The sequence below is a fragment of the Sminthopsis crassicaudata genome, chromosome 4, assembly GCF_048593235.1.
Source record: "Sminthopsis crassicaudata isolate SCR6 chromosome 4, ASM4859323v1, whole genome shotgun sequence".
Classification (NCBI taxonomy): Eukaryota; Metazoa; Chordata; class Mammalia; order Dasyuromorphia; family Dasyuridae; genus Sminthopsis; species Sminthopsis crassicaudata.
This window is the reverse complement of record NC_133620.1, coordinates 321,532,369-321,558,875: the sequence shown is the minus strand read 5'-3', so window position 1 is coordinate 321,558,875 and position 26,507 is coordinate 321,532,369. Positions and strand designations below refer to the sequence as shown.

The 26,507-nt window shown below is 35.8% G+C and overlaps 1 protein-coding gene across 5 annotated transcripts in view; it reads left to right on the top strand.

Annotated features, from left to right (window-relative positions):
- CCDC57 (coiled-coil domain containing 57) overlaps positions 1-26,507 on the top strand; it is a 275,586-nt gene that overhangs the window by 146,744 nt on the left and 102,335 nt on the right. For all 5 annotated transcript variants that reach the window (XR_012481117.1, XM_074260497.1, XM_074260496.1 and 2 more), the window contains exons 11-13: positions 2,134-2,356; positions 6,862-6,962; positions 10,019-10,216. Coding sequence is in view for 4 of the 5 variants with exons in the window: in XM_074260497.1 (XP_074116598.1) it covers positions 2,134-2,356; positions 6,862-6,962; positions 10,019-10,216 (522 nt within the window). In the remaining variant the exon portion in view is untranslated. The remainder of the gene's footprint in view (positions 1-2,133; positions 2,357-6,861; positions 6,963-10,018; positions 10,217-26,507) is intronic.

The following is a 26,507-nucleotide window of genomic DNA, read 5'->3' as shown; positions in this document are numbered from 1 at the left end:
GTGATTAATAATTTTTAAAACCAAGTTAATCAAGGAAAAATATTCAATATTCATTCAAAAGACATTTGTTAAATGCCTACTGCATGCCAATTAGACCCTGAGGTTACAAAGACAAAAGTCAAACAGTCCCTGCCCAGAAGGAGTTTACATTCTGCTGGGGGACATAACATGCACAGATAGGTAGATGAAATACATATATATATATATATATATATATATATGAAGTAAATATACTTAATAATTTTTAAGGGAGGAGAGAATACTAAATAATTGAGGCAATCAGGAAAAGCCTCTTGGTAGGTAGCATTTGGGTTGAATGTTGAACAGACCTAAGGATACCAAAAGACAAGGCTGAGTAGGAATAACTTTCCAGGCTAAGGGACTGGAAATAGAATGTTGTGTTCTGGGGGCTAGCAGCAGCTGAGTTCCTTTATCTGGAATGTAATAGGCATGAGAAGAAGCAATGAGAAATCAATATAGAATGATAGGTTGGAGCTAGATTGTGAAACATTTTAAATGTTAAACAAATGAAGAAACAGGAGGTATTCATTGATACTACTTGAGCAGAAAAGTTATCAAGGAACCTCAGAGCCCTAGTCTTACAGTGAGGGAACTGGAGCTCAGGATCGATTTAAGTGACTTGTCCAAGGACACAGAAAGGTCAAGTGAACAAGTATTTATTTAGCACTTATTTCTATGTGCAAGGCCCTAAGAGTTAGGAATACAAAGAATGGCCAAAATAAATAAATAAATAAACCAAGAAACAAGCAAAAATCAGCTTCTACTCTTAGGGAGCTCGCAAACATAAAGATGGCAAGTAAATAAATGTACACAAACAAACTGTATATAACATAAATTGGAGATAAGCAGCAGAGAGAAGGTGCTAGCATTAAGGGGGATGACACAAGGCTTTTTGCAGAAAGTGGCCATTAAGCTGGGATTTGAAGAAACCCAGGAAAGCCCAGAAGTGGGGATGTAGAGGTAAAGTGGAGGGTCAGCCAATAAAAATGCAAAGTTGGGAATTGGCATATCTTGTGCAAGGAAAGCAGTGTCACTAGATCATGGGGAGGAAAGTATAAGAAAATTGGGACAGTAGGAAGAGTTATATGAAAGATTTAGCTAAACTGAAAATTTGATCTTGGAGGTGATAGGGAGCTACTGGAGTCTTTTTTGAATGGGGAAGGAAGGGTGGCATAATTAAACCTGTGTTTTCAAAACAGTTGATAAATATTTACTAAATATCTGGGGTAGCTAAATGGCACAACAGATAAGGAGTTCAAACTCAGGAAGATTCCTCTTTCTGAGTTCAAATGTGACGTTATACACTTCCTAGCTGTGTGGTCCTGGGTAAGTCATGTAACCCTGTCTGCCTCAGTTTCCTCATCTGTAAGATGAACTCAAGAAGGAAATGGCCAACCCTCTAGAATCTTTGCCAAGAAAACTTCAAATGGGGTCACAGAGTTGGACACAACTAAACAACAATAATAACAACTAAACATCTACTGCATGCTTGGCATTATGCAAAAGACAATCCTTCCTCTCAAAGAGCTCATACTGATGAGGTATTCCCTCTTGAAAATAACTATGTAAAACAAAATATATACATAATAAGTTGAATTCAGTTCATGATACTCCAGCAGTCTAGGGGAATATTCTTTGGGGCTTAAAGGCCTGTTTATCCAGAGGATCAAATATCAAAATAGTATCCAAAGAAGTTAAGAATGGATAAGATCCTCAGTGCAATTGAACATCTCACTACAGCTAGAAGCAGTGATAACCCAGATGTGCTTTAGATCTGGATTAAGTATTTAGCAACCATCTTAGCCAGTTGAAATGAAAAAGATGGGGAAGGGACAACTAGGTGTCTCCTAATTTATACAAACCAACTGGTGGTTAAATTTTTATTTTTTTTTTAGCTGACATTTATGTAGCATGCTAGAATTTGTGAAGAACTTTACATAAATGATCTCGTTTATCAGGAATCTGTATTCTGCAAGCCCATTTGCTTGTATAATTTATTTTTTCTTGGTTCAACCAGATTATTTTTTTAAAGGAATTATGAGAAAAAGGGATGTCTTCATATTTTTCAGGATGCAGAGAGAGATTCATTGCAAAAACTTGTTTATTTTACAGGTGCTCCTAACAGATCACAGAATAAGTGGAAGCAAAGGTTTTCCATCCAGTGAGATTCAGAAGCTGCAGGAACAGAATACAAACTTGCGTACCGCAATTGCACATATGAGAAGGGAAATGGAGGCTCTAAATGATCAAGTTCCCTGTTTTAACAACATTGGAAAGAAAATCCCAAATGTAATACCCTGTGATCCAGAGGCTACATCTGATACATTAATTTCTGGTAAGCTTAAAAAAAAGGAAAATAAAAATTTATATCTTTTTAGTTTTAGAGTCATGTAGATAAGACTAGGGTTTATATTCTTTTGCACAGTTACTTCTGAGGATAGTATCTTTCTGCTAGAAAATAAGGCAAAGGTTTTCAGGCTGTTTCAGTTCCAAGGTATTTGCTTTGAGAAATGAGAAAAATAGGGGGAAGTAAAAAAAAAATAAAGAGGAATAGGTACACTATAAATACTTGTACTCATTTTTCTGGGAGGGAAAAAAAAGAATTAGAGTTTGAGTTACACCAAACTTACTGTGTTGAATCCTGTCATATTTTATTAGATTCATGATTTTCTTTTTTAGGGGTGCTCTTGTGTAGTATGTGTGCATGTATGCTTATATGTGTGTATATCTGTGTGTGCATATATATTGTGTTTGTGTATATATGTGTGTATATGTTTTCTGTGTCTTTCAAGAAATCTCCAGTTAGGATCTACCTAACTAACTACTGGTTAATAGATCCAGTTAGGATCTACCTAACTAACTACCTTGTGTTGTAGACCTTCCTGTGGTTAGGATAATAGTAACTTCATAGATACTAGTGTATGTCTGTTTATCTCTTCTCTCTTGTTCTCCCTCCATGACCAGTTCCCTTGTTTTCTAATCTTCCATGTCTACTTGTTTCATTCATTTATAGCAAAAATGTCAGAATAATATTAAGTTCTTGAACTATTTGTCCAGTCATTCCTTGTTGGTCTGAGATTGACCTTTAGGTGCTAACAATTGCGTTGTTTATAGATGGTCAGAACTGTGCTCTTTGCTACACTGTGTACCACCCTCACTGCCCAAAATAACAGGATTACGGCAGACAGAGGACATGGCTTTGTTTTTGTAGTTGGCTTCCTGTAGTCAAAAGCATTTATTACCTGGTGATGAGCCTGTCTTTATTAAACTGACGCTCTGACAAATATATTCTGTCACTAGGCCTATATTTGAAGCCTTTCCAGCTTGGTAGAAGTGACCAGAGCTTGTACTTCACCAGCATAACTTTCAGGAATGAGGGAGGTGATGTGTACAGTGGCAAGAACATTGACTTTAGAATCAGGGGGAATCTGTTCAAATCCCACATTAGATGGTTTACCACCCGTGACCCTGGAAAAATCAATTTAGCCTACCTAGGCCACAAGTTTTCTCATCTGTAAAATGGATTAGTACTAACAAGATTAGAATCACAATCAATAAACATTAAGTGTGCTAAGCACTATGCTAAACACTACAGATACAGATACAGTGTAAAAAACAGCCCTGTCCTCTAGGAGCTTACAATGGAATAAGGGAAACTATATGCAAATAAAAAGACACAAAATAGAAACAAAACAAACTATAAATTGGATAAGGAGGAAATATTTAACAGGGAAAGCACTCAAATCAAAAAGGATTGGGAAAAGCTCCCAGTAGAAGGTGGGATTTTAGGTGGAAGGAAGGGAGGTCAGAAGTTAGATTGGAGGACAGTCACAGAGAATGCCTGGAGCCAGAAATTAGGTATCTGGTTGGTAGAACAGCCAGGAGGCTAGTGTTAGTGATCTTACTGGATCTGTAAGATATAAGAATACTGAAAAGATAAGGGGGAGCTAGATAAGGAAGGGTTTGAACACTCAACAGAACATTTTGTATTTGCTTCTAGAGACAATAAGGAGCCAGTCCAGTTTATTGAGTAGGAGGGTTTTTATGGTCACACTTGCACTTTAGGAAAATTACTTTAGTGGTAGAATGGAAGATGGATTAGAGTGGGGAAGACTTGAGGCAAGCAGATCCACCAGCAGGCTACCACAGTGGTCTAAGCATGAGGTGATGAGGGCCTGCACTATAGTGGTAGTAGTATCAGGGGAGAGAAGGGGCCATCTAAGAGAGGTGAAATCACTAGGCTTTGGCTACAGATTGCATGTGGGGAGAAGGGGGGATGGGGTGAGAGATAAAGCCAAAGATAACTGATAGATTTTGAGCCTGAGGGACTGGAAGGATGATATTATCCTCTACTATAATAGAGAAGGTAGCATGAGGAGAGGATTTAGGAGGAAAGTGAATAAGATTCTATTTTGGACTGTTGAGTTTAAGACATTTACTAAACATTCCAACTCAAAACATCTAAAAGGCTGGGATCAGCAGTGAATTTGAGACCAAATAAGTAGATTTGAGACTCCTCAGTGAAAGATGGTGACTAAATCAGTGGGAGCTGATGAGCTTGCCAAATGAGGTAGTATGAAGAGAGAAGAGAAGTTCCAGGATAAAATTCTGTAAAACATCTAGGACATGATCTTAAAGGAGGACCCAGCAAAGAAGACAGAGAAGGAGGACCATAGTGTCTTAAAAAACCTAGAGAGAAGAGAGTATCAAGAAGAGTGATCAGTAGTATCAGAAGCTGTAGAGGGGTCAAGGAGAATGAAGACTGAAAAAAAAAAAAGCCATTGGAATTTGCAACTAAGAGATCACTAATAACTTTGGAGAGAGCAGTTTCAGTGAAATGATAAGGATAGAAGTCAGATTGTAAGAGGTTAAGTAGAGAGTAAGAAGAGAGAAAGTGGAGGCACCTATTGTAGATAAGTCTTTGCAAAGAGTTTAGTTATAAAGGTCAGAAGAGTTATAAAACACTATGGGATCATGAGTTGTTTTGTCTTGTTTTTTCTTCAGGATAGGGGAGACATGGGCCTGTTTGTAGTCAATAGGAAATGAGCCAAGAGAGAGAAATTGGAAATAAGTGAAAGAATGAGCATGACAGAGGGAGCAATCTGTTGACATATACAGGATGGTATAAAATCACTTGAACAAGGAAAGGGGTTAGTTTTGGCAAAGACTAAGGCTGTTTCATCAAGATAGTGCTTAATGAAGAGAGAGGCAGAAGGCTTTGTTTTCGATTACCTTCTATTAGGCTGTGGTGGGCTCATGTGATAGAAACCCCAGAAGCCAAGAGAATAGCTGTATTAAGTAGAGGAACTTCTATCCAAGACTGGAGATAAGGAAGACTAGAGAGGAGGAAGCCAATGGATTCAGTTTTTTTTCTGTAACATATGAAGCAGCTAGATGATGCAGTGGATAGAGCACTAGCCCTAGAATCTGGAATACAGAGTTCAAATCCAGCCTCAGACATTTATTTATGTGACCTGGTAAAATCACTTAATCCCAACTGTCTCACAAAAATTAGATAAAAATGAAATATGAGGCAAGATTCTCAATTGAGAGAACGGAAGAGGGAGAAGTTTGTAAAAACCATTGTGGAGATTGAGATAGTGAGTTTAGGGTAGTATAGTAGTATTGCCTAAAAGTTAGGAGTGCCCAGTTGAGATTATATATTGTAAATTTGTAATGGACCCAGTTAGAATGATTGTGTAATTTTCTCCACTTTTGTTCAGGAGCATATTTGTTGGAGTGAAAGCAGCAAATGGCTTGGCTGGCCATGATGGATAATATAATAAAGGGGCTGGGTATTTAAGAGAGATGGCTAACTCTGGATCTATGATCTTGTGAATCCAAAATCACCTTCATACCTCTATAAGATATCAAAATAATAATTTTGTAGAGGGAGATTATTGTAGATTTTCAGTAAATATGAATATTTTATTGATTTTTTTCAATCATATTTACTTCAAATTATTTCACATTTATTTAACTTTCAAACATTACTGGATTCTGTGGAGTTCTATAGAATAAGGGCTTTTGTTTTCATTTTAAACATTCAAATAGACATTTCATTTCTTCCTTCTTCAATCCATTCTCCATATTGCCAAAGTGATTTTCCTCAAGTGCAGTTCTGACAATATTAGTTCCCTACTTCAGTAACTTCCTTACTATCATTACCTCTGAGATAAAAACTTATTTTGGTTAAAAACCATAACAAACTGGGCCTAACTTCCTTTTTCAATCTCATTATATAAAATTTCCCAACTACCAGATGTTTTACATTCTCTCTGAAGCCTCTGTGCATCTCTTTTTAAAATCATTTTCTGTGATAGATATTCTAATATTTAGTGCCATGTAAACATTTTGAGTGAAAACATTAACAGGATCCTCTAGTTAAATCTATTTTGATAATTATTATTCCCTAGACTACACTATAACAGATATTCAGTAGTATTTAAAAAGATTCCTGCTATCTTTGAACAAAGATTAATTTCCTGTTATGGAGTGTATTTTTAATTTTCTTTTAAATTTTTAAAAAATTCTTCTGAAGAATTGAATTTTAAGAAACATTAAACCATGCAACGGAATAAGTTACTCAGAGAGATTATAAAGTAACTGCCCCCAAAATACTTTCAATACTTTACAGCTAGCTGATATGGATGATTTAGATATTTATTCATTCTTAAGAAAGAAAGCTAAACCCTGTCTCAGTTTCTTTCATGTCCATTGTTCTATATTTTACACATGGAACCAAAAAGTACAGTGGGATAGTGTTGGTATCCACACAACCTGTTTCTTGCTAAAACTTGGAGTATTCTATCCTATTACATCAGTTAATCTTTCCATCAGGTTCCTCACTGCCTGATAAAGTTTCCATTGGAATGTCTTTGAAGAAGCTACAAGCCAAAGCAACTTCCTTGGATTCCTTGGTAACTCAGCTTAAACAAAAGGTAAGGCCTCCCCAGAATTGTTAATTGTCTAAACAGTTGTAAAATTTTTTCTTGGCTTGGATAAAGTTGTTTTTCTTTTTCTTTCTTTCTTTTTTTTTTCTTTTCTTGCAAATGTTTCTTTCTTTAAAATTCAATTCCAGACAAGAAAGAAGTCAAGATCAATGTAAATGAACAAAGTACTCCACTATTCATTTCTTTAATTCACCACCCAATTGCTTAGATATTAGGAACATGTTTTCTGAAGGCCAGAGTCAGCCTAGGATTTTAAGCAGAGTAAATGTTATCCCTACATGACAATCAATTCTTTGCACCAGGAAAAGAAGCATTAGTAGGAACTAGTTTTAATTAACTGAGAGTAAAATTAGTTTTGAGTGAAGAGCACTGAGTTCTTTTCTTAGCACTACTTTCTCCATTAGTGATCATCAAATTGTTTTCCTTATTTGAGCCTATCTCCAAATATATAAAATTTAGATCCTAACATTTCCAGGTGTCAAACATTTTAATCTTCTTGGGCAAAAATACTCTAGTAGTATAAAGGGAGAAGGAATGAAGACTAGATCTGTGATTTCATTGATATGGAGAAATTCTAGATGAGGAAACTTCTTATACCAATGCACTTTCTCTGCAATTTATAATTTTAGAGAATTGTCTAGAGCAGGGGTCCTCAAACTACGGCAGATGCAGGCTGCTGAGGACGTTTATGTGCCCCACCAGGTTATGGCAAAATCAGACTGGAAGTGACATTTGACCTCAACTCGAGTTAGCAATGCACACTTCCTGCACTGGGCTGAGGTTCATAGTTTTGGTTTTTCTATAGTCCAGCCCTCTAACAGTCTGAGGGACAGTGAACTGGCCCCCTATTTAAAAAGTTTGAGGACCATTGGTCTAGAGTACTGAAGAGATTAAGTGATTTGTCAAGGAATATAGGAACAATATGTCAGAGTAGGACTTGGAAAATGAAAAAATGCTCTAAATCACTATTGATTAGAGAAATGCAAATTAACTCAACTCTGAAGTACCACTTCACACCTCTTAGACTGGCTAAGATTACAGGAAAAAGAAAATGATAAATGTTGGAGGGGGTGTGGGAAAACTGGGATAACACATTGTTGGTGAAGTTGTAAACTGATCTCAATTGTGAGCAATTTGGCTATTAAACTATGCATATCCTTTGATCCAGCACTATTTCTACTGGATCTCTATCCCAAAGAAATCATAAAAGAGGAAAAAAGTGATCCAAGACAATTTCTCTAAAGAGCTGTCTATCATAGTTGAACATCACACAATCTTTCTGTTATTGTGTACAGTGTTCTCCTAGTTCTGCTTACTTCACTCAGCATCAGTAAGTCTTTTCAGTGTTTTCTGAAGTCTTCCTGCTTATCAGAATATAATATTCCATTATATTTACATACCACAATTTGTTTAGCCATTCCCTAGCTGATGGGCATCCTCTCGATTTCTAAGTCCTTGCCACCACAAAAAGAACAGTATACAAATATTTTTGTGCACGTGTATAAAATCCTTTTCCCTTTTTTATGATTATGATTTTTATGCTTCCATCATACCTTGGGTCATACACTGAAACTAGTAAACTCCAACCTAAGAAATGAGAACAGAATTTAATTGATGTTTAGCAGAGAATGCTTTCAGGTGATCCTTATCTCTTCTCCCCTCTACTGCTTCATTTTCCTGAGAAGTAAGTGTAATGTTTATTACAGCTGCACATTTGACACTCCTGTTCTTTTTATCCTTACAAGACACCATACAGTGGGTATAGGCAAAATGGCAGAGTAGTAGGAAGTAGTTGAGTGAACTCTCCCCCAGAACTTATCCAGATAGATAAATGATCTGGACTGCATCTTGAGGAGTAAAAAAAAAAAAAAAAATCTTGAAACATTTTCCCTACCCAAGTCAGTATGGAAGCATTCCAGTTAAGAGAGAGACTATATACCGGGTCCATATCCATAAAGGAGCATCCTCTTAAACTCCAACTGGGGCACAACAACAGCTTTGTCTACTCAGTTCTGGATCTCAGATTCAGAGTGGATTGAGGAAGGTATGTGTGCCCAGAGGCGTCAATCCAAGGTAATGAGCAATTATGGGCTCAGGTGGTATTCTCAAGAGAGGAGCAAAGTCAGAACTAAGCAGCACTTATGTGACTTAGAACCCAAGAACAGAACTGATTTTCAATTTCAACTTCCAGCCCAGTCTGAAGCCTATCAACTTCAGCAAATTTACCCTAGATCTTTGAAAGCGCTTTGAGAGCAATGAAAGCGTTCAATCCCCAGCCTGAGTTACTCTTGAAATCTAGGAAAACCCAACACTTAGTACCACCAAGAAAGCAGCAACAGAACCAGCCAAGTATCAAGTACAAAGATGGAAAATAGACTAGAAGAATGAGCAAACAAAAAAATGAACCTGTTATGGTTCAGAAATACTCAAGACCCAAATTCAGAAGAGAATGACTCAGAAACATACAAGTAAAACCTCAAAGAAGAACATAGATTGAGAACAATTTCAACTAAAATTCCTGGGAGAAATTAAGCAATAATTTAAAAAGAGGAGTTAAAAATGATTTCATCAATGAAATGAGGGCTCTAGGAAAGTGGGGGGGAGTGTTAGGATTCTTACAAAGTGCTAAGTCACTGAAATTGATAGAGACAATAGTTATCTAATTTAGCATGGTTCAGTATGACTGATTTGACCCTACATGGAGATGTTATGGGCCAGAACTTGAAACAAGGTACTCAGTAGAATTAATGAGATAATAATTGGCATGTACTTAGTACTTACTATAATTCCACAAGATTCAACACCTTTAAGAGAGCATATATAAGGAGGAGCTGACAAGCTCAGATTCCTCAATCTGTCTAGACATCATTTTCTCCATCTGTTAAATGAAAGGATTGGATTAAAACTTTTCAGCTCTCTTTCAATCAAGTCTCTGGTTATTCCTTCTTAGTCATGTCCTTGATTTATGTTATTCCATGTTTTACTGATCTTTTCTGAAGCTGGGCAAAGTCCTTTAATAGTATCTTTTTGATTTGGAATCATAGGTGCAACGGAAACCATTGGATATGGATGAATTCCAGGGCCAGCTTTCCAGCCAGCTAGATCAAATACATTTAGAAATTTCAGGTCTACAGGAACAGGTAACAGAACTCAAGATACATTTCAATACAACCAAGAAAGAAGTAGGGAAGACTTCTAACAAAAATCAACAAATCCTTGAGTCTTTGACACTTGGAAAAGAGGTGAGTAGGTTAAAGTTATATTCAGTCAATTTCGATAATCCCAACTCTTTGCATAAAATATCTCTTGTTGGAACTAGTGTGATTTATTCATTAGTTTCTCTTTTATTTTCTTCTTTCCTTTTTTGCTTCCTTCCTTCTTCTTTTCTTTGATCCTTTCTTTTTTTCCTCCCTCCCTCCATTCTTTCCCTTTTTTCTTCTTCCTTTCCCTCCTTCCTTCTTTCCTTCTATCTATTCTGGGTGTCCTACTCACCAAAGCTCAAAACACAACTATTGCTCACAAGTCTTATCTCTATACTTATCTTCACAGAAGCTTTGACTTGGTTATTTTCCACCTGGAACATTTTGCTTGGTGGTTCTTCACTCCCCAAGGCTCATCATTTTGATACCAGATAGTAAAGGACACTTGATCAACTGTCCTTACTGCAGATCAAAACTGATTTCAAGCTTTCCACCAACTTCAACCTCTTCAGTAATAGGAAAGACAGGTGTGCATCATCAAACTTGGCCTTTCAGTTTTTCAAGGATCCTCTTAAATTCTGTATTACTTATAACATACAAATCTTCTACATTAGGCAAAAAGATGAGAATATTAATAAATTTTTTAATAAGAATTTACACATATAGTTATTTCAAGTGGAAACTTTCTACCTTCCAAGTACAGAAATTAAAAAAAAAAACACTTTGTCTCTCACATAAGATTTTGTTTTATAACTCTTTAATGCAGTCTAGTAGTTCTCACACAAAATAGACACTGAATAAATGTTTTAAGATTTGAACTACCAACCTTAATGTTTTTATTATAGACTTTCAGCTTTATCTGCATATCTAAAATTCTATCATAAAATGGCTGTTTTAACATAAATTTGGATAATAATGCAGGCCAGAAAATATTTCCTAAAGTGTGGCAAGCAACTAGATACTACAAAAGCTTGATCTAATTTTTCTATAAGAAAAATGTTTTATTATCTTTGTAACAATAGCATTTTCAAAAATTCTAATAATACAAATACTGTATCTATGACACTTTGTTATTCCCATGAAGAAAGTATTTGTAAGTACACATTCAGAATGTCTTTTCATTTGAGTCTTATAAATATAAACTATGGAAATCACTAATATATTTTGCCATATATGTAATGTCATATCTAGGAATAGAGACAATATGATTTTCTTTGTAGAACTTGTACAAGCACAACTGAGTGGCTACCAGTGAAGTCATTAATTATTTTAAAATAAGTTTTTATTGATGTCCTTTGTTTTTTATAATCATAATTTTATTCAGTGTCACCTCCCACCTCAATGTCTGATAATAGTGAAAGACAAAAGAAGCAAGAAAAATCAGCATAGCTATCATCAAAAGAATTCTGAAAATATATGCATTGTGCAATGTTTGTGAACCTTCTACCAAGGGGATGGGGTGCTGATGCCTTCTCATATTTCTCTTTTAAGCCATGCTTGTTCTTTATAATCTTGCAACATTCACTTTTGATTTTTTGGTGTGTATGGTTATTCTTTCTATTTGCAGTGTTACAGTCATTGTGCATATTATTTCTTTGACTCTGCTTGCTTTACTCCGCTTTCCCTGGTTCTCTGAATTCATTACATTCATCATTTCTTATATTCAAGTGATATTCCATTACATTGATGTACTGTGGTTTGTTAATTCATTCCCTAAACAGTGATCTTCTATTTTGTTTCCAAATTATTTGCTACCCCAAAAATTGCTGATAAAAAATAAATTGGAGTATGTAAATGAGGATTTTTCTTATCAGTGGCTTCCTTGGAGTATATACCTAATAATGAAATCTCTAGGTCAAAGGACATATTAAATTTTGCACAATTCCAATTTTCTTTTTTTAATGGTTGTACAGATTCACAATTTTGTTCATACCAGGATCCCTTTTTTCTTTTTCCACAACCCTACCATTGTTGACTATTTCCATCTCTTGTCATCTCTGCAAGTTTTTAAGGTATTAGATAAAACCTCAGGTTTTGTGCTTTGATGAGCACTTTTATTATTAGTAATAATTTGGAGATTTCTGTAATGTGATTATTAATACTTGCAAATTTTTTTGAGAATTGTTGGTTCATATCCTTTGATCATTGATATATTGGGGGATGGATTTTGGTTATATCTAGATCAATAGATTAATATGTATTCATTTTTATATCTTAGATATAAATATCTTTATCATAGAAATTTAATATAAATTTTTTCCTATTCAATCATTTCCCTCCTAGTTAGCTAGTTAGCTAGTACATTAATATTGTGTATGCAGAAGCTTTTTAATTTTATGTAATCACTTATCTATTAATCTTTTTAAATTGCTGCTATCCTATTTTTAGTTAACATACATCTCCTTCACATAGACTTATTTTTTTATAGTATGATCTTTAATATTAAGGATATTAATTTAGAATGTATTGGGGATTGTGATGTGAGTCTAAGCCTAGTTTCTAGGCTTTCTAGTTTTCCTGGTAGTTTTCATCAAGTAGGGAGTTCTTTTCTTACATGATTTATATTTCCAATTTATCAGATATTACATTATTGAATTTCATTGTTTCATATTTCCCCTTATTAAATCTATTCTATTGATGTACCCCACATCTTCCTGTCTCTTTTCTCTTCCTCTCTTTTCTTTCTTTTTCCCTCTTCTTTCCTTTTTCTTTAAAATAATACAGATAACTTTTATGACTCTTACTTTATAATATATTTTGAAGTTTAGAAATGCTATTTTTACTTCTTTTCATCATTTCCTTTGATATTCTAGATTTTTTTTCTAAATGAATTTTGTTATTTAATATGTTATGATAATATTGTTATTATTTGTTGTTTTATAAAGTATCCTGTTGATAATTTGATTGGCATAGCATTGAGAATATTAAGTTAATTTTGTTAGTATTTTCATTTTTATTATATTGTCATGGCTCAGCCATGAACACTGGATATTCTGTTGCTATATAAATTGTATTTTATTTCTTTAAGGAATATTTTGTATTTAGATCTGTGCAGAATCTGGTTGAAAACTAGATACTTGATGCATTTTAAGTTATTTGGAATTGGATCCCTTTCTGGAATTACTTTTTAGAGATTTTTTTATTAGTAAATAAGAATACAGTTGATTTTTGAAGATTTATTTTGTAAACTTCAACTATGCTGATGCTATTAAGAGGGAGGGAAAAGGAAGGAAAGAAGCATTTATATTGTATCTAGTATGTCAGGCACCAGCCTAAGCACTTTACAAATCTAATTTAATGTTTACAACAACCCTGAGAAGCAGATGATGATATTATCTCCGTCAGTTAAGAAACTGATATCAACAGAAATTAAGTCACTTGTCCAGTCATAGAACTAGTAAGCTTCTGAGGCTATATTTATATAAACTCAAGGCTTTCAGACCTTAGCCCCAGTGTTCTATTCACTGTAACATTTTTTTTTCAAAACATATGCATGGATTATTTTTAACATTTACTCTTGCAAAAGTTTGTGTTCCACATTTTCCCTCCCCCCCAACATATATAATCCAATATATGTTAAACATTGCACCAATTTTTAAAAATTAATTGTTGTTTTTCTGGTTAGACATATATATTAACTTTTAAATACAGATTTCTTTAAGAATCATATTGGGAGAGAAAAATAACAAAAGGGAAAAAATCACAAGAGAAAAAACAAACCAAAAAACAACAAAAGCATGTGCTGATTTACATTCAATATCTATAGTTCTCTTTCTGGATGCAGATGGCATTTTCTATAAAAAGTTTATTGGGATTGCCTTGGATCACTGAACCATCTTTCATGGTTGATTATTGTACAATCTTGCTGTTACTTTCTGTTACTTGGTTCTGCTTTCTTTTGCTCAGCATCTTATAAATTTTTCGAGGCCTTCTAAAATCAGCTTGTTCATCATTTTTTATAAAACAATAATATTCCATTGCTTGCATATACCATAACTTATTCAGCTATTTCCCAATGGATGAGCATCTGTTCATTTTCCAATTCTTTGCCACCACAAAAAGGGCTGCCACAAACATTTTTGCACATGTGGGTTCCTTTTCCTCCTTTATGATCTCTTTGGGATATAAACCCAGTAGAAACACTGCTGAATCAAAGGGTATGGACATTTTGATAGCCCTTTGGGCATAGTTCCAAATTGCTCTCCAGAATGGTTGGATCATTTTACAACTCCACCAACAATGCATTAGTGTCCCAGTTTTCCCACATTCCCTCCAACATTTTTCATTATCTTTTCCTATCATCTTAGCCAATCTGAGGGGTGTGAGGTGGTATCTTAGAGTTGTTTTTATTTGCATTTCTCTAATCAATAGTGACTTAGAGCATTTTTTCACATTACTATAGATGGCTTTAATTTTATCATTTGAAAATTGTTCATATTTTTTGATCATTTATCAACTGAGGAATGACATATATTTTTTTTTTATTCCTAATACACATTGCTTTATGAATCATGTTGGAAGAGAAAAATCAGAATGAAAGGGAAAAACCATGGGAGAGAAAAGAAAAAAGAAGTAAACACAATTGTTTTTATGGGTGCAGATTGCATTTTCTGTCCAAAGTCTATTAGGATTGCTATTATTGTGTATAAAGTATTCCTGGTTCTGCTTGTTTTGCTCAGCATCAGTTCATGTAAATCTTTCCAGGCCTTTCTAAAAATTAGCTTGTTCATAATTTTTTATAGAACAATAATATTTTTTTACTTTCATATACCACAGCTTATTTAGCCATTCCCCAATTGATGGGCATCTACTCATTTTCCAATTCTTTGCTATCATAAAAAGAGCTGCTATAAACATTTTTTGCACATATGGGTCCTTTTCCTTCCTTTATGATTTCCTTGGGATATAGACTCAGGAGTGGCACTATTAGGTCAAGGGTATGCACAGTTTTATAATCCTTTGGACATATGTCATGGGTCAGAAATCTGAAACAAGGATTCTTACAAGGTGTTAAGTCAGTGGAATTGATAATACAATGGTTTAGCATGGTGCTTAATAATTATCTAGTTTAGTACATGTATTTAGTACTTAATATAGTTCTACAAGATTCACACCTATGATAATGTAATTATAAGAGAGCATATAAGCTGGGAGACTCAGCCAGAGAAGACAAGTAGACTGGAGGCGGGAGCTCAAGCTCTCAGAGCCAAGGAGAGAAAGATTCATTCCCTTGTTAACCTTTGTGGTGGGCTGGATGCCCTTGAACTCAGAGCCAGATTCATTCATTCCATCTTCATCAGCCTCATGGTGGCTGGCCTCCTGCACTCCCCCCACTGAGACCAAGGCCAGTCTGAAAGCTCTCCAGAAAGCTTCCCAGCCCCAGGCAGGAGATAATAAAGGATTTGATCTTTAACACCTGGCTATTCTGGTGGTGATAACTGAAAAGAAGGCTGCTCCAAGACCTCCAGAAAACCAAACAACATTAGGACTAAGAACCTACATCTGTGACCCAGAAATTAGGGTGAGTACAAAAACAAGATGGAAACATTGTTAAGGGCTAAAGTAGTGTTTTAACTAAAATCGGACAAATGTTTAGAAAGGAGCTTTTTCCACCTCCAGGAAAATGTGTCGAAAATTTAGTTAAACTCATAAAAAACCAAGGTTTGATTGTAACTTGGATGCAGGTCATTAAATTCTTTGAAATATTAAAATACACATTTCCTTGGTTCTCTAAGGAAAAAGAATTAGATCCAGATGAGTGGAAATTAGTAGGAGAGCAACTATGTGAATATTACAATGATAATGGCCCTGATTCAATTGCTAAAGAAACAGTTTATACTTATAACTTTAAGGAATTATATAAGTATTAGAATAAGGAAAAAGAAGAAAATGCAGGAGGGGGAGGATACTGACAATAGGTGAAAAGGATGAAGAATTAGACAAGAAAGGAGTTAAGTACAATTCTGATGAAATTAAGGAGTGTGGTGCTTCATAGCAGGAGCCAACCCCTGACCTACCCTCCTCAATTAACCCTTCATGGGTGGAGAGAGAAGGAGGAGGGGGAGGGGCAGTGACACAATCAGTACTACCTATGAAGCAGCCTATGACACAATTACAAAAAGCACTAGTTAAAAGCTAAAAAAGGACAGGATATGTCTGATTTGATAAATGCACACCCTGTTATTGAAGAATTTGATTCTTCAGGTCAAGCCAGGAGAAGATACACTCCTTTTGATCTGGAAATTATTAAAGATTTGAAAAAGGGTTGCACTCTTTATGGGGCTTCACTTATGTTAAGATGATATTTGGCTTATGAAATTAAGAGAATTTGGCTTATGAAATTTTAACCCTAGTGATTAGAAGTCTAGCAAGGACATGTTTAGAACCTGTACAAAACTTGTTGTGGCTTTTGGAATATAGTGAACTATGTAGAATACAAGCCCAATGAAATAGACAAACTGGAATTAATGCACAAGTCACCTTTGACCAACTAGCAGGTAAAGGTCAGTATGCAGACACTTCAGCACAGATTAATTACCCTTTGATAGCATATGACCAAATTGCTGCTGCTATCAAAGCATGGGGCTCCTTCCCAGGAAAGCAAGATGGAGGTGAAGCCTTCATGAAAATAGAGCAAGGTCCAAATGAACCTTTTGCTAATTTTGTGGTTCATCTGCAGACAGCTGTTACAAGAGTGGTGAAAATTCAGCAACAGGAATAATGATCAAACAACTTGCTGGAGAAAATGCTAATGAGGTTTGTACAAGAATTATTTTGGGACTACACAAAGATGCTCCTTTAGAGGAGATCATAAGACACTGTGTCACAGTGGGCACAAATGCCTTTTATACCCAGGTTATGATGCAGAACATGGGAAGACGGGGTCCCTCTTGGCAAGGGACTTCCAGAGAGATTCGTAAATGCTTTGAATATGGTAAAGTAGGGCATCTGAAAGCTCAATATAGGCATAGAGATAGAGTGATAGGACAGGATGGGAGAACAAGGCTCAAAACCTCATGTCCAAAATGCAACAAGGTCTTCCACTGGGCCTCAGACTGTAGATTGACCCAGGGAAATGAGAGGTGGAGCCCAGCCCCAAGATCTCAAACAAAAAACAGAGGGCATGATGGTAGCCAAATTTATACCCAGAGAGTTTTTAGAAATTCAATATTCTGATATGATCAATCAGCAGAGAAGCAATCTGATATAAGAAAGGGATTACAACTGGGGAGAATACAGGCTTTTTAATCCAACAGAAGGGCAATGTCCAGTGCGAGCAGCTCCAATATAATTGTCAGGTGATCTGGAGAAATCCAAAAAGTGGTGAATGGAAGGGACTAGATAGATTAACTGCTTGAGAGAAAGGGTTTGCTTGTATTTCTACAGATGGAGAAGGAATCAGATGCTGGAACTCTGTCTTCCCAGAAATCAGCCGGAGTCAGGCTAATCAAAAGTCTTTATTCTTGTGCTCTTGAGCTCGCCAGCAGGGGATTGGATCTAGTAATCTCCACACCACCTTCCTCTCTCAACCACCACGAGAGAATGCCTCAATTTCCTCCTCCTACTCCACCCACACACGTCACTTCCCCCTCTTTGTCCCACCAATCAAGTCAGCACAGAACAGCTGGGGAGAGTCAACCTTCAATCATGTTAATAGAGAATCGTCCAATTGGCAATTAGTCTCACATGCTCCATTATCCAAGTGCATTTGCTCAGTTCTAGCCCTTTACAATCAGATGGATACCAACAAGCACCTTGAGAAAGACAGAAAAATAGAAAAACCTTGAAACAAAGGAGAAGACTTAAGAGACATCTGACATGGAAAGAGCATGGCTGATAATGAGACTGTTGCAGAACTTCAAAATCAGCAGGAATCATTGGATTCTCTGATACATGATAAGATTGATAAACCACTTCAAAGTCTGCAGGAATCATGGAATTCCCTGATACATGATGAGACTTTTGCAGGACTTCAACACTTGCAGGAATAATTGGATTCCTGGCACATGAAGTAATGGACAATAGATTCCTTTTGGACTATTTCTAGGACTTATGGACATGTATAATTCCTCATGTTGATTCATGTTATTTATTACATCACTACTAGCTTGTATTATATTGCTTTGTGCTTGTGTAATATGGATTTATGTATATCTGTTTCAAGTGAGACCCTTCAGAAACCCGTTAATCTGGTTTGATTCTCCATTTTCCTTTGGTGTTTTGATCTCCCTTCCTAAGACGTCAAGGAGAGTGTGATCACCTCCTTTTTTGGTGTTTTCATTTCTTTTTTGAGGAGTCAGGGAAGGTGTGATCACCTCCTTTTTGGGGTTCTCACCTCCTTGAGAGGTCGGGGAGGTCATGACTGCCTTGTGTTCTAAAACAAAAAAAAAAAGGGAGATATTATGGGTCAGAACTCTGAAATAAGAATTCTTATAGGGTATTAAGTCAGTGGAATTGATAAAGACAATGGTTATCTAGTTTAGCATGGTGCTTAATAGTTCTCTAGTTCAGTACATGTACTTAGTTTAATATAATTCTACAATATTCACACCTATGATAATGTAATTATAAGAGACAATATAAGCTGGGACAAACTTAGCCAGAGTCAGAGCCAGAGCCAGAGAAGACAAGTAGAGGTGGGAGCTCAAGTTATTAGAGCTAAGGAGAGACAGATTCATTCCCTTGTTCACCTTTGTGGTGGCTGGATGCCCTTGGACTCAGAGTCAGATTCATTCATTCCATCTTCATCAGCCTCATGGTGGCTGGCCTCTTGCACTTCCCCACTGAGCCCAAGGCCAGTCTGAAAGGCTCTCCAGAAAGCTTCCCAGCCCCAAGCAGGAGATAATAAAGAACTTTAACACCTGGCTATTCTGGTGGTGATTACTGAAAAGAAGGCTGCTCCAAGACCTCCAGAAAACCAAACAAGAACATTACAAGCTTAGTTCCAGATTGTTCTTCAGAATGGTTGTATTATTTCACAACTCCACTAACAATGCATTAGTAGGAATGACTTGTATTCTTATAAATTTGACAAAGTCAAATTTATATATATCTTTATATCTATATCTATATATCTATCTTTATATCTATATATATCTATATATCTATATTTATATCTATATCTATATATCTATATTTATATCTATATCTATATCTATATCTATATCTATATCTGAAACACTGGCTGTAAAGATTTTTTTTCCCGGCTTTGTACTTTCCTTTTAATTTTGTTTGTGCAGAAACTTTTTAATTTAATGCAATGAAAGTTGTCCATTTGATGTGGTTTGAATGCTCTCAATTCCTGGTGGTCAAGAGATTAGTGGCAATAAGAGAGCTGTTAAGATATCCCCTTTAGATTGGCTGCAAATTTAGGAATGAAAGAATTCACTCATTCCCAAATTATTACTTGCAAAATCAAAGTTTATTGTTGGATAGAAATCAGTTTGCCAAGAGCCTGACTTCTGTAGTGGCAAAGACCTATTTGGAAATGGAGTTTGGGTGCTGAGAATGCTTTCTCAGTGGGCAGAAGGGTCCTGGCAGCTGAGCAAGCTACCTAGGGCCATCTGCAAAGAATGAGTCCAGATATTGCCCTTTTTAAGGAGTCTTGGGGCTTCAGGAGCCAAGGCTCCCAGGCTTAGATTCTTATCAGTTTTTAGCCCGGATGTCCTATTGAAATTAACTACACTTCAAAGGGGTGCTTTTTGATCAGGATTTCTAATTGAATCAAAGGCTCTGGCATCCTAGGAAGATAACTTATCTGGAGGGGAATATGCCTTTCTCAGGAGGAGCTGAGACTCTGAAAGGGATCATAGGTCAAAAGAAAATACAGTTTCTTCTTCTTCTTTTTTTTTTTTTTGGCCTGTCTTATTTCATATATTCTTTGCTTATACATTTTTCACTTAACAGTAATAGTGATGTTGGTAATGACAACAACTCCAAGTCACATTATATAGAATTAAAAAAAAAAGTTTCATAACATTTACAGTATGATGAATATGGTAATATGTTTAGAAGAATTGCACATGCTTAATCCATATCAGATTCCTAGGAATGCCAGAGAGGAAGAAAGGGAGAAAAATTTGGAACACAAGGTTTTGTAAAGGTAAATGTTGAAAATTATCTTTGCATGTATTTGGAAAAATAAAATACTATTAATAATACTTACAAATCAATTTCTACAGGACAAACCTAAATAGTTAGGTATTTATATAAATAATCTTTTTTTTAAAGTAAAGAAAGTCCAGTAATTTTTTATTCTAAGACTTTCTCTCTCTGTCTTTTTTATTATAGCTTTTTATTATACAATTTTTTAAAGGGAACACAACTTTAATAAAGGAAAAAGTTTCCTCCCACTTCACATTTTGAATTTCATGTTTTCTAGTTTTTCTTTGGTCATAAATTCCTCGCTTCTCCAAAGATCTGATAGGTAAATTATCCCTTCCTCTCTAATTTGCTTATGGTATCACCCTTTATGCCCAGATTATATACCCATTTTGATCTTATTTTGGCATGGGGTGACCAACTTTTTTTTTAGTCAATCAATATCTTCTCACTCTCTCAATACTATGTATTCTTCCTTTTGACCAATTCAAATGAAAGTGAAGTTTTCCTCTCTTTGAATAGATGTGTATTTGGACAGCCTAATAATTTGAGATAATTTTCTCTAATCTTTTTTTCCCCTTCATCCTGTCATCCTCCCCACCCCTGCCAGTGTGTTTTTTCTCCTCTCTTTCTATTCTTTCATTAAGGTCTTTAAGACATAAGGGGGCAGCTAGATGGTGCAATGGATAGAGTACAGGCCCTATAGTCAGAATTGAAGTTCAAATCTGTCCTCAAACACTTAACATTTACTAGCTTTGTGACCCTGGGCAAGTCACTTAACCAGAATTCTTTGCCAAAAAAAGAGTTTGGGGGGGAAGGATTCATTTAATTGATTTCCTCTATGACTCCTCATGATGTTAGGTTTCAGAAGGGACACAGTGACTTATATTTAAATGTTAGTTTATTTTTGTTTAGTCCTTTTTTTTTGTTCATTCATATTTATCCTTTTAACTTCTTAACTACTGTGTGAGCTTGAAGTTTCTACAAATCCTTAGTAGTCTATTAGGCATTCTAAGAAGTCTTCTGTTTAATTAAAGATGTTGTGGTTGTGGTTGTGCTTGTATGTGTGTGTGTTTGTGTGGGAAAAGTGTGAAGAACTTACAGGTTCTAAAGTAGATCAAGCCTATAGGCCTCATTTTCGGCTTCTCTGGAGTCATTTTAGATAAGGCCTGGACTACATGCCATTGTCCAATATGGCCTACTATATTCCACTGATGAACTAGGGGAACAGTATGTGACCAGTCACAACATATAGGAGGGTGGGATTTTGGAGGTTCTTTGTCTGAAATGTATAAAAGCTGTAAGCATTTTCAAGGCTCTGGCCCTTCCTGCTATGAAATTTGGCTCACAGACCAGGATGGGGTCCACTTCTTTTTTTTTTTTTTTTTTTAATTTTATTTTATTTTTTTAATTTTTTTTATTATATATATATATATATTTTATAATATTATCCCTTGTATTCATTTTTCCAAATTACCCCCCCTCCCTTATTCCCTCCCCCCGACGACAGGCAATACCATACATTTTACATGTGTTACAATATAGTCTAAGTACAATACATGTGTGTGAATATCATTTTCTTGTTGCACAATAAACATTAGAATCCGAAGGTACATGCAACCTGGGCAGACAGATATTAGTGCTAACAATTTACATTCCCCTCCCAGTGTTTCTTCTCTGGGTGTATCTACCTCTGTCCATCATTGATCAACTGGAAGTGAGTTGGATCTTCTTTATGTTGAAGATTTCCACTTCCATCAGAATACATCCTCATACAGCATTGTTGTTGAAGTATACAGTGATCTTCTGGTTCTGCTCATTTCACTCAGCATCAGTTGATTTAAGTCTCTCCAACCCTCTCTGTATTCCTCCTGCTGGTCATTTCTTACTGAGCAATAATATTCCATAACTTTCATATACCACAATTTACCCAACCATTCTCCAACTGATGGACATCCATTCATCTTCCAGTTTCTAGCTACAACAAAAAGAGCTGCCACAAACATTTTGGCACATATATGTCTCTTTCCGCTCTTTAGTATTTCTTTGGGATATAATCCCAGTAGTAGCGCTGCTGGGTCAAAGGGTATGCACAGTTTGATAACTTTTTGGGCATAATTCCAGATTGCTCTCCAGAATGGCTGGATTCTTTCACAACTCCACCAGCAATGTATTAGTGTCCCAATTTCCCCACATCCCCTCCAACATTTGTCATTATTTGTTCCTGTCATCTTAGCCAATCTGACAGGTGTGTAGTGGTATCTCAGAGTGGTCTTAATTTGCATTTCTCTGATCAGTAGTGATTTGGAACACTCTTTCATGTGAGTGGATATAGTTTCAATTTCTTCCTCTGAGAATTGTCTGTTCATATCCTTTGACCATTTATCAATTGGAGAATGGTTTGGTTTCTTATAAATTATGGTCAGTTCTCTATATATTTTGGAAATGAGACCTTTGTCAGAACCTTTGTTTTTAAAAATATTTTCCCAATTTGTTACTTCCCTTCTAATCTTGTTTGCATTAGTATTATTTGTATAGAAACTTTTTAGTTTGATGTAATCAAAATCTTCTATTTTGTGATCAATAATGATCTCTAGTTCTCCTCTGGTCATAAATTCCTTCCTCCTCCACAAGTCTGAGAGGTAGATTATCCTCTGTTCCTCTAATCTATTTATTATCTCCCTCTTTATGCCTAAATCATGGACCCATTTTGATCTTATCTTGGTATATGGTGTTAAGTGTGGATCCATATCTAATTTCTGCCATACTAATTTCCAGTTTTCCCAACAGTTTTTTCCGAATAATGAATTTTTATCCCTAATGTTGGAATCTTTGGGTTTGTCAAAGATTAGATTGCTATAGATGTACCCTTTTTTGTCCTTTGTATCTAATCTGTTCCACTGTGGGGTCCACTTCTTGAGATTCTAATAAATAATTCTGCTTTCTATGAGTTATCTCTGAGTAGTCATTTTTGGATAGGTCTTCTTGTCCCAAACATGTTTACTCTTTAGTATTATAGCACTTTTTCTAGGGAACTTAGTGTTAGATTTAAACTTATCTCTTTTGTCTTCTGGAATGTTGTATTCTGCTCCTTTATGTTGGTGGGTGCTAAGTTATGTATGATCCTGATTGTGTCTCCTGGGTACTTGAATTCTTTCTTTTTAACTTTTTGCAGTATTTTTTTTTTTAATTAATCTGGCTACTCTGGAGTTTTGGCTAAAATTATCCTAAGAGTTTTCATTTTGGGGTTTCTTTCAGGAGTTGATTAGTATATTCTTTCTATTTCTACTTTGCCCTTCTAATCCTATTTTCTTTTTTATTCTTTCTCATCCTATCTACATTGGGAAGTTAAGAAAAACAAAACCCATTACAAATTTGCATAGTCATGCAAAACAAATTCTGGAAGTAGCTCTGTTTGAAAGACAGAAACAAAAATGTTCAATTGACACTGATCTAATTAGTTCTCTGTCTGGAGGTGGATAACCTGCTTTATCTTGAATCCTCTGGAATTGTGGTTGTGTTGATCAGTTTCTAAGTCTTTCATAATTATCTTTACAATATTGTTGTATACATTGTTTTTCTAGTTATGCTCACATGTGCACAGTATTAGAATATTAGTTCATTTAAGGCTTTCCAGATTTTTCTGAAACCATTCTTTTTATTATTTCCGACATCCCAATAGTATCTTATCATTCATATATCATAACTTTTTCAGCCATTCCCCAAATAATAGGTTTCACCCTCTAGTTTTAATTCTTATAACAAATTGTTGTTGTTCAGGTATTTAATCATATTCAATTCTTTGTGACCCCATGGACCAAAGTTCATAGGGTTTTCTTGGCTAGAATATTGGAGTAGTTTGCTATTTCTTTAGCAGGTTAAGGCAAACAGAGGTTAAGTGATTGCCCAAGGTCACATAGCTAATAAGTATGAAAAAACATTTGAATTAGGGTCTTCCTGATTCTATCCCCAGCATAGAAGTGCTAAAAGAGGATAAGCTTGTAATTTTGGGTGACTTTAACACAGAGAGTCCTTGGAAGGAAAGGAGTTGGAAACTGTAATAGCCATCATCACTTACAATTGAAGAATTATGCATCTTGTGACTTCCTCACCACCAATACCAACATTTGTTACCTAAATACAACAAAACATCAAAGATGCACCCTCCCAACAAACACTGGCATTTAATAGACCTCCTCCTCAATATTTTTTTTTAATTACACTTTTTATTTACCAGATATTTGCATGAGTAATTTTTCAGCATTGACAATTGCAAAACCTTTTGTTCCAACTTTTCCCTCCTTCTCCCACTCCCTTCCCCCAGATGGCAGGTTGACCAATACATGTTAAATATGTTAAAGTATAAGTTAAATACAATATATGTTTACATGTGCATACAGTTATTTTGCTGTACAAAAAGAATTGGACTTTGAAATAGTGTACAATTAGCCTGTGAAGGAAATCAAAAATGCAGGCAGACAAAAATAGAGGAACTGGGAATTCTATGTAGAGGTTCATAGTCATTTCCCAGAGTTCTTTCGCTGGGTGTAGCTGGTTCAGTTCATTACTGCTCTATTGGAACTGATTTGTTTCATCTCATTGTTGAAGAGGGCCACTAGACCTCCTCATTATAAAGAGAAGAGATGGGATGTGAGAGTGACAAAGGTGATGTATGATACAGTACTGATCAATCAGAGACTCATCCTGACCAAACTAAACATTCACATTCAATAAAAGGGATAACTCCCAAGGCAAGATGGCTATCAGGAGACTCAACTTTGACACATTAGATCACTTCTCTGAGCAAGAACAGTTTATTGACAATTTGGAGGGAAAGTTGAGTCAGCACATGTTCATAATAGTGGAGCTAAAAGGAGTGGGCAGCATTTAGAGATGTGGTGTACAGTACAGTATTTGCTCATCTGAGCCGAAACAGTTGCAAACATCAGGACTATTTTGATGAATGAGGAGAGTCATAAGTTGCTAAATTAAAAACAAGAACTTACAAGGTTTACCAATAGGACAGTTTATCTCTAAGGAATGATATTTAACTCCATCAAAAGTAAAGCAGAAAGAAAGCTTAGAGAGAGATTCAGGAGTCTTGGCTCAGTAAGAAAGCAAGTGTAGTTTTATACCAATTGTCACAATCCAACGCACTTTTACAATGTCCTGAAGACTATTTATGAGCCAGAAACCTTTGGTGCCTCTCAACTACACAGCACTGATGGAGCCACACTGATCAAACCTGACCCTGCAGAGAGAAGCTGAACACTTCTATAGTATTCATAAGAAACCATTATCAATCAATCCTGAAGCCATTGTCTGTATACTTAAGGTTGAAGTTAATTGCTCTCTAGCTGAACTTGCAACTGAAAAAGAAATATTGAATGCTATTAGATTCCTCTCATGTGCCAAAGTACCTAATTCCGTACTGGCAGAGATCTATAAGGATCCACTGCTCATAAAAGCTGACTGACATCCTTCTGGGTTATATGGCAAGAAGAGGTTTCTTCCCAACAGATCAAGAATGCCTCCATTGTCCATCTCTATAAAGGAAAAGAAAACAGGAGAGTTTCTCAGACATTGCTAGCAAGAATTTTGCCAAAGTCCTCCTTAATCAGCTGATCCCTTACCTAGAAGATGATAGTCATCTACCTGAGAGCCAGTGTGACCACAGAAAGGCTGGAGGAAGGACCTATGTAGTGTTTGCTGCCTGACGACTCTAGGGGAAATACCAGGAGCAAAACAGAGGTCTATACATAATGTCTGTTGATGTGACCAAGGTCTTTGATGCTCTTAATTGTGAGGGCTTGTGAAAGATTATGGAGGAATTTGGTTGTCTAGAGAAGTTCATCAGTATTGTATTCCCGTTTCATAATCACATGCTTGCATAGGTCCTGGATACAGGGTGATGCTTTCATAATTTTCCAGCACCCATGCTTTCTAACATTTTGTTTTCCATGTTGTCACATGTCTTCAACAAGGGCAAAAACAACATTAAGGTCAGCTACTGTAGCTACTGCATTGAAAGCACACTATTTGACTTTGAAAAGACTACAACCTAAGATAAAAGTTGAGGGATAATTGGCATTTGACTTTTTGTTAACAGTTGATTGTGCCCTCAGTGCAACCTCTGAGGGTGAGATGCAGCAGAGTGTGGATATATTCCAAACTGAATGTCTGCAGAGTCAGTATGCCTGTGAAACCTGGACACTCCACCAGGACATGCCAG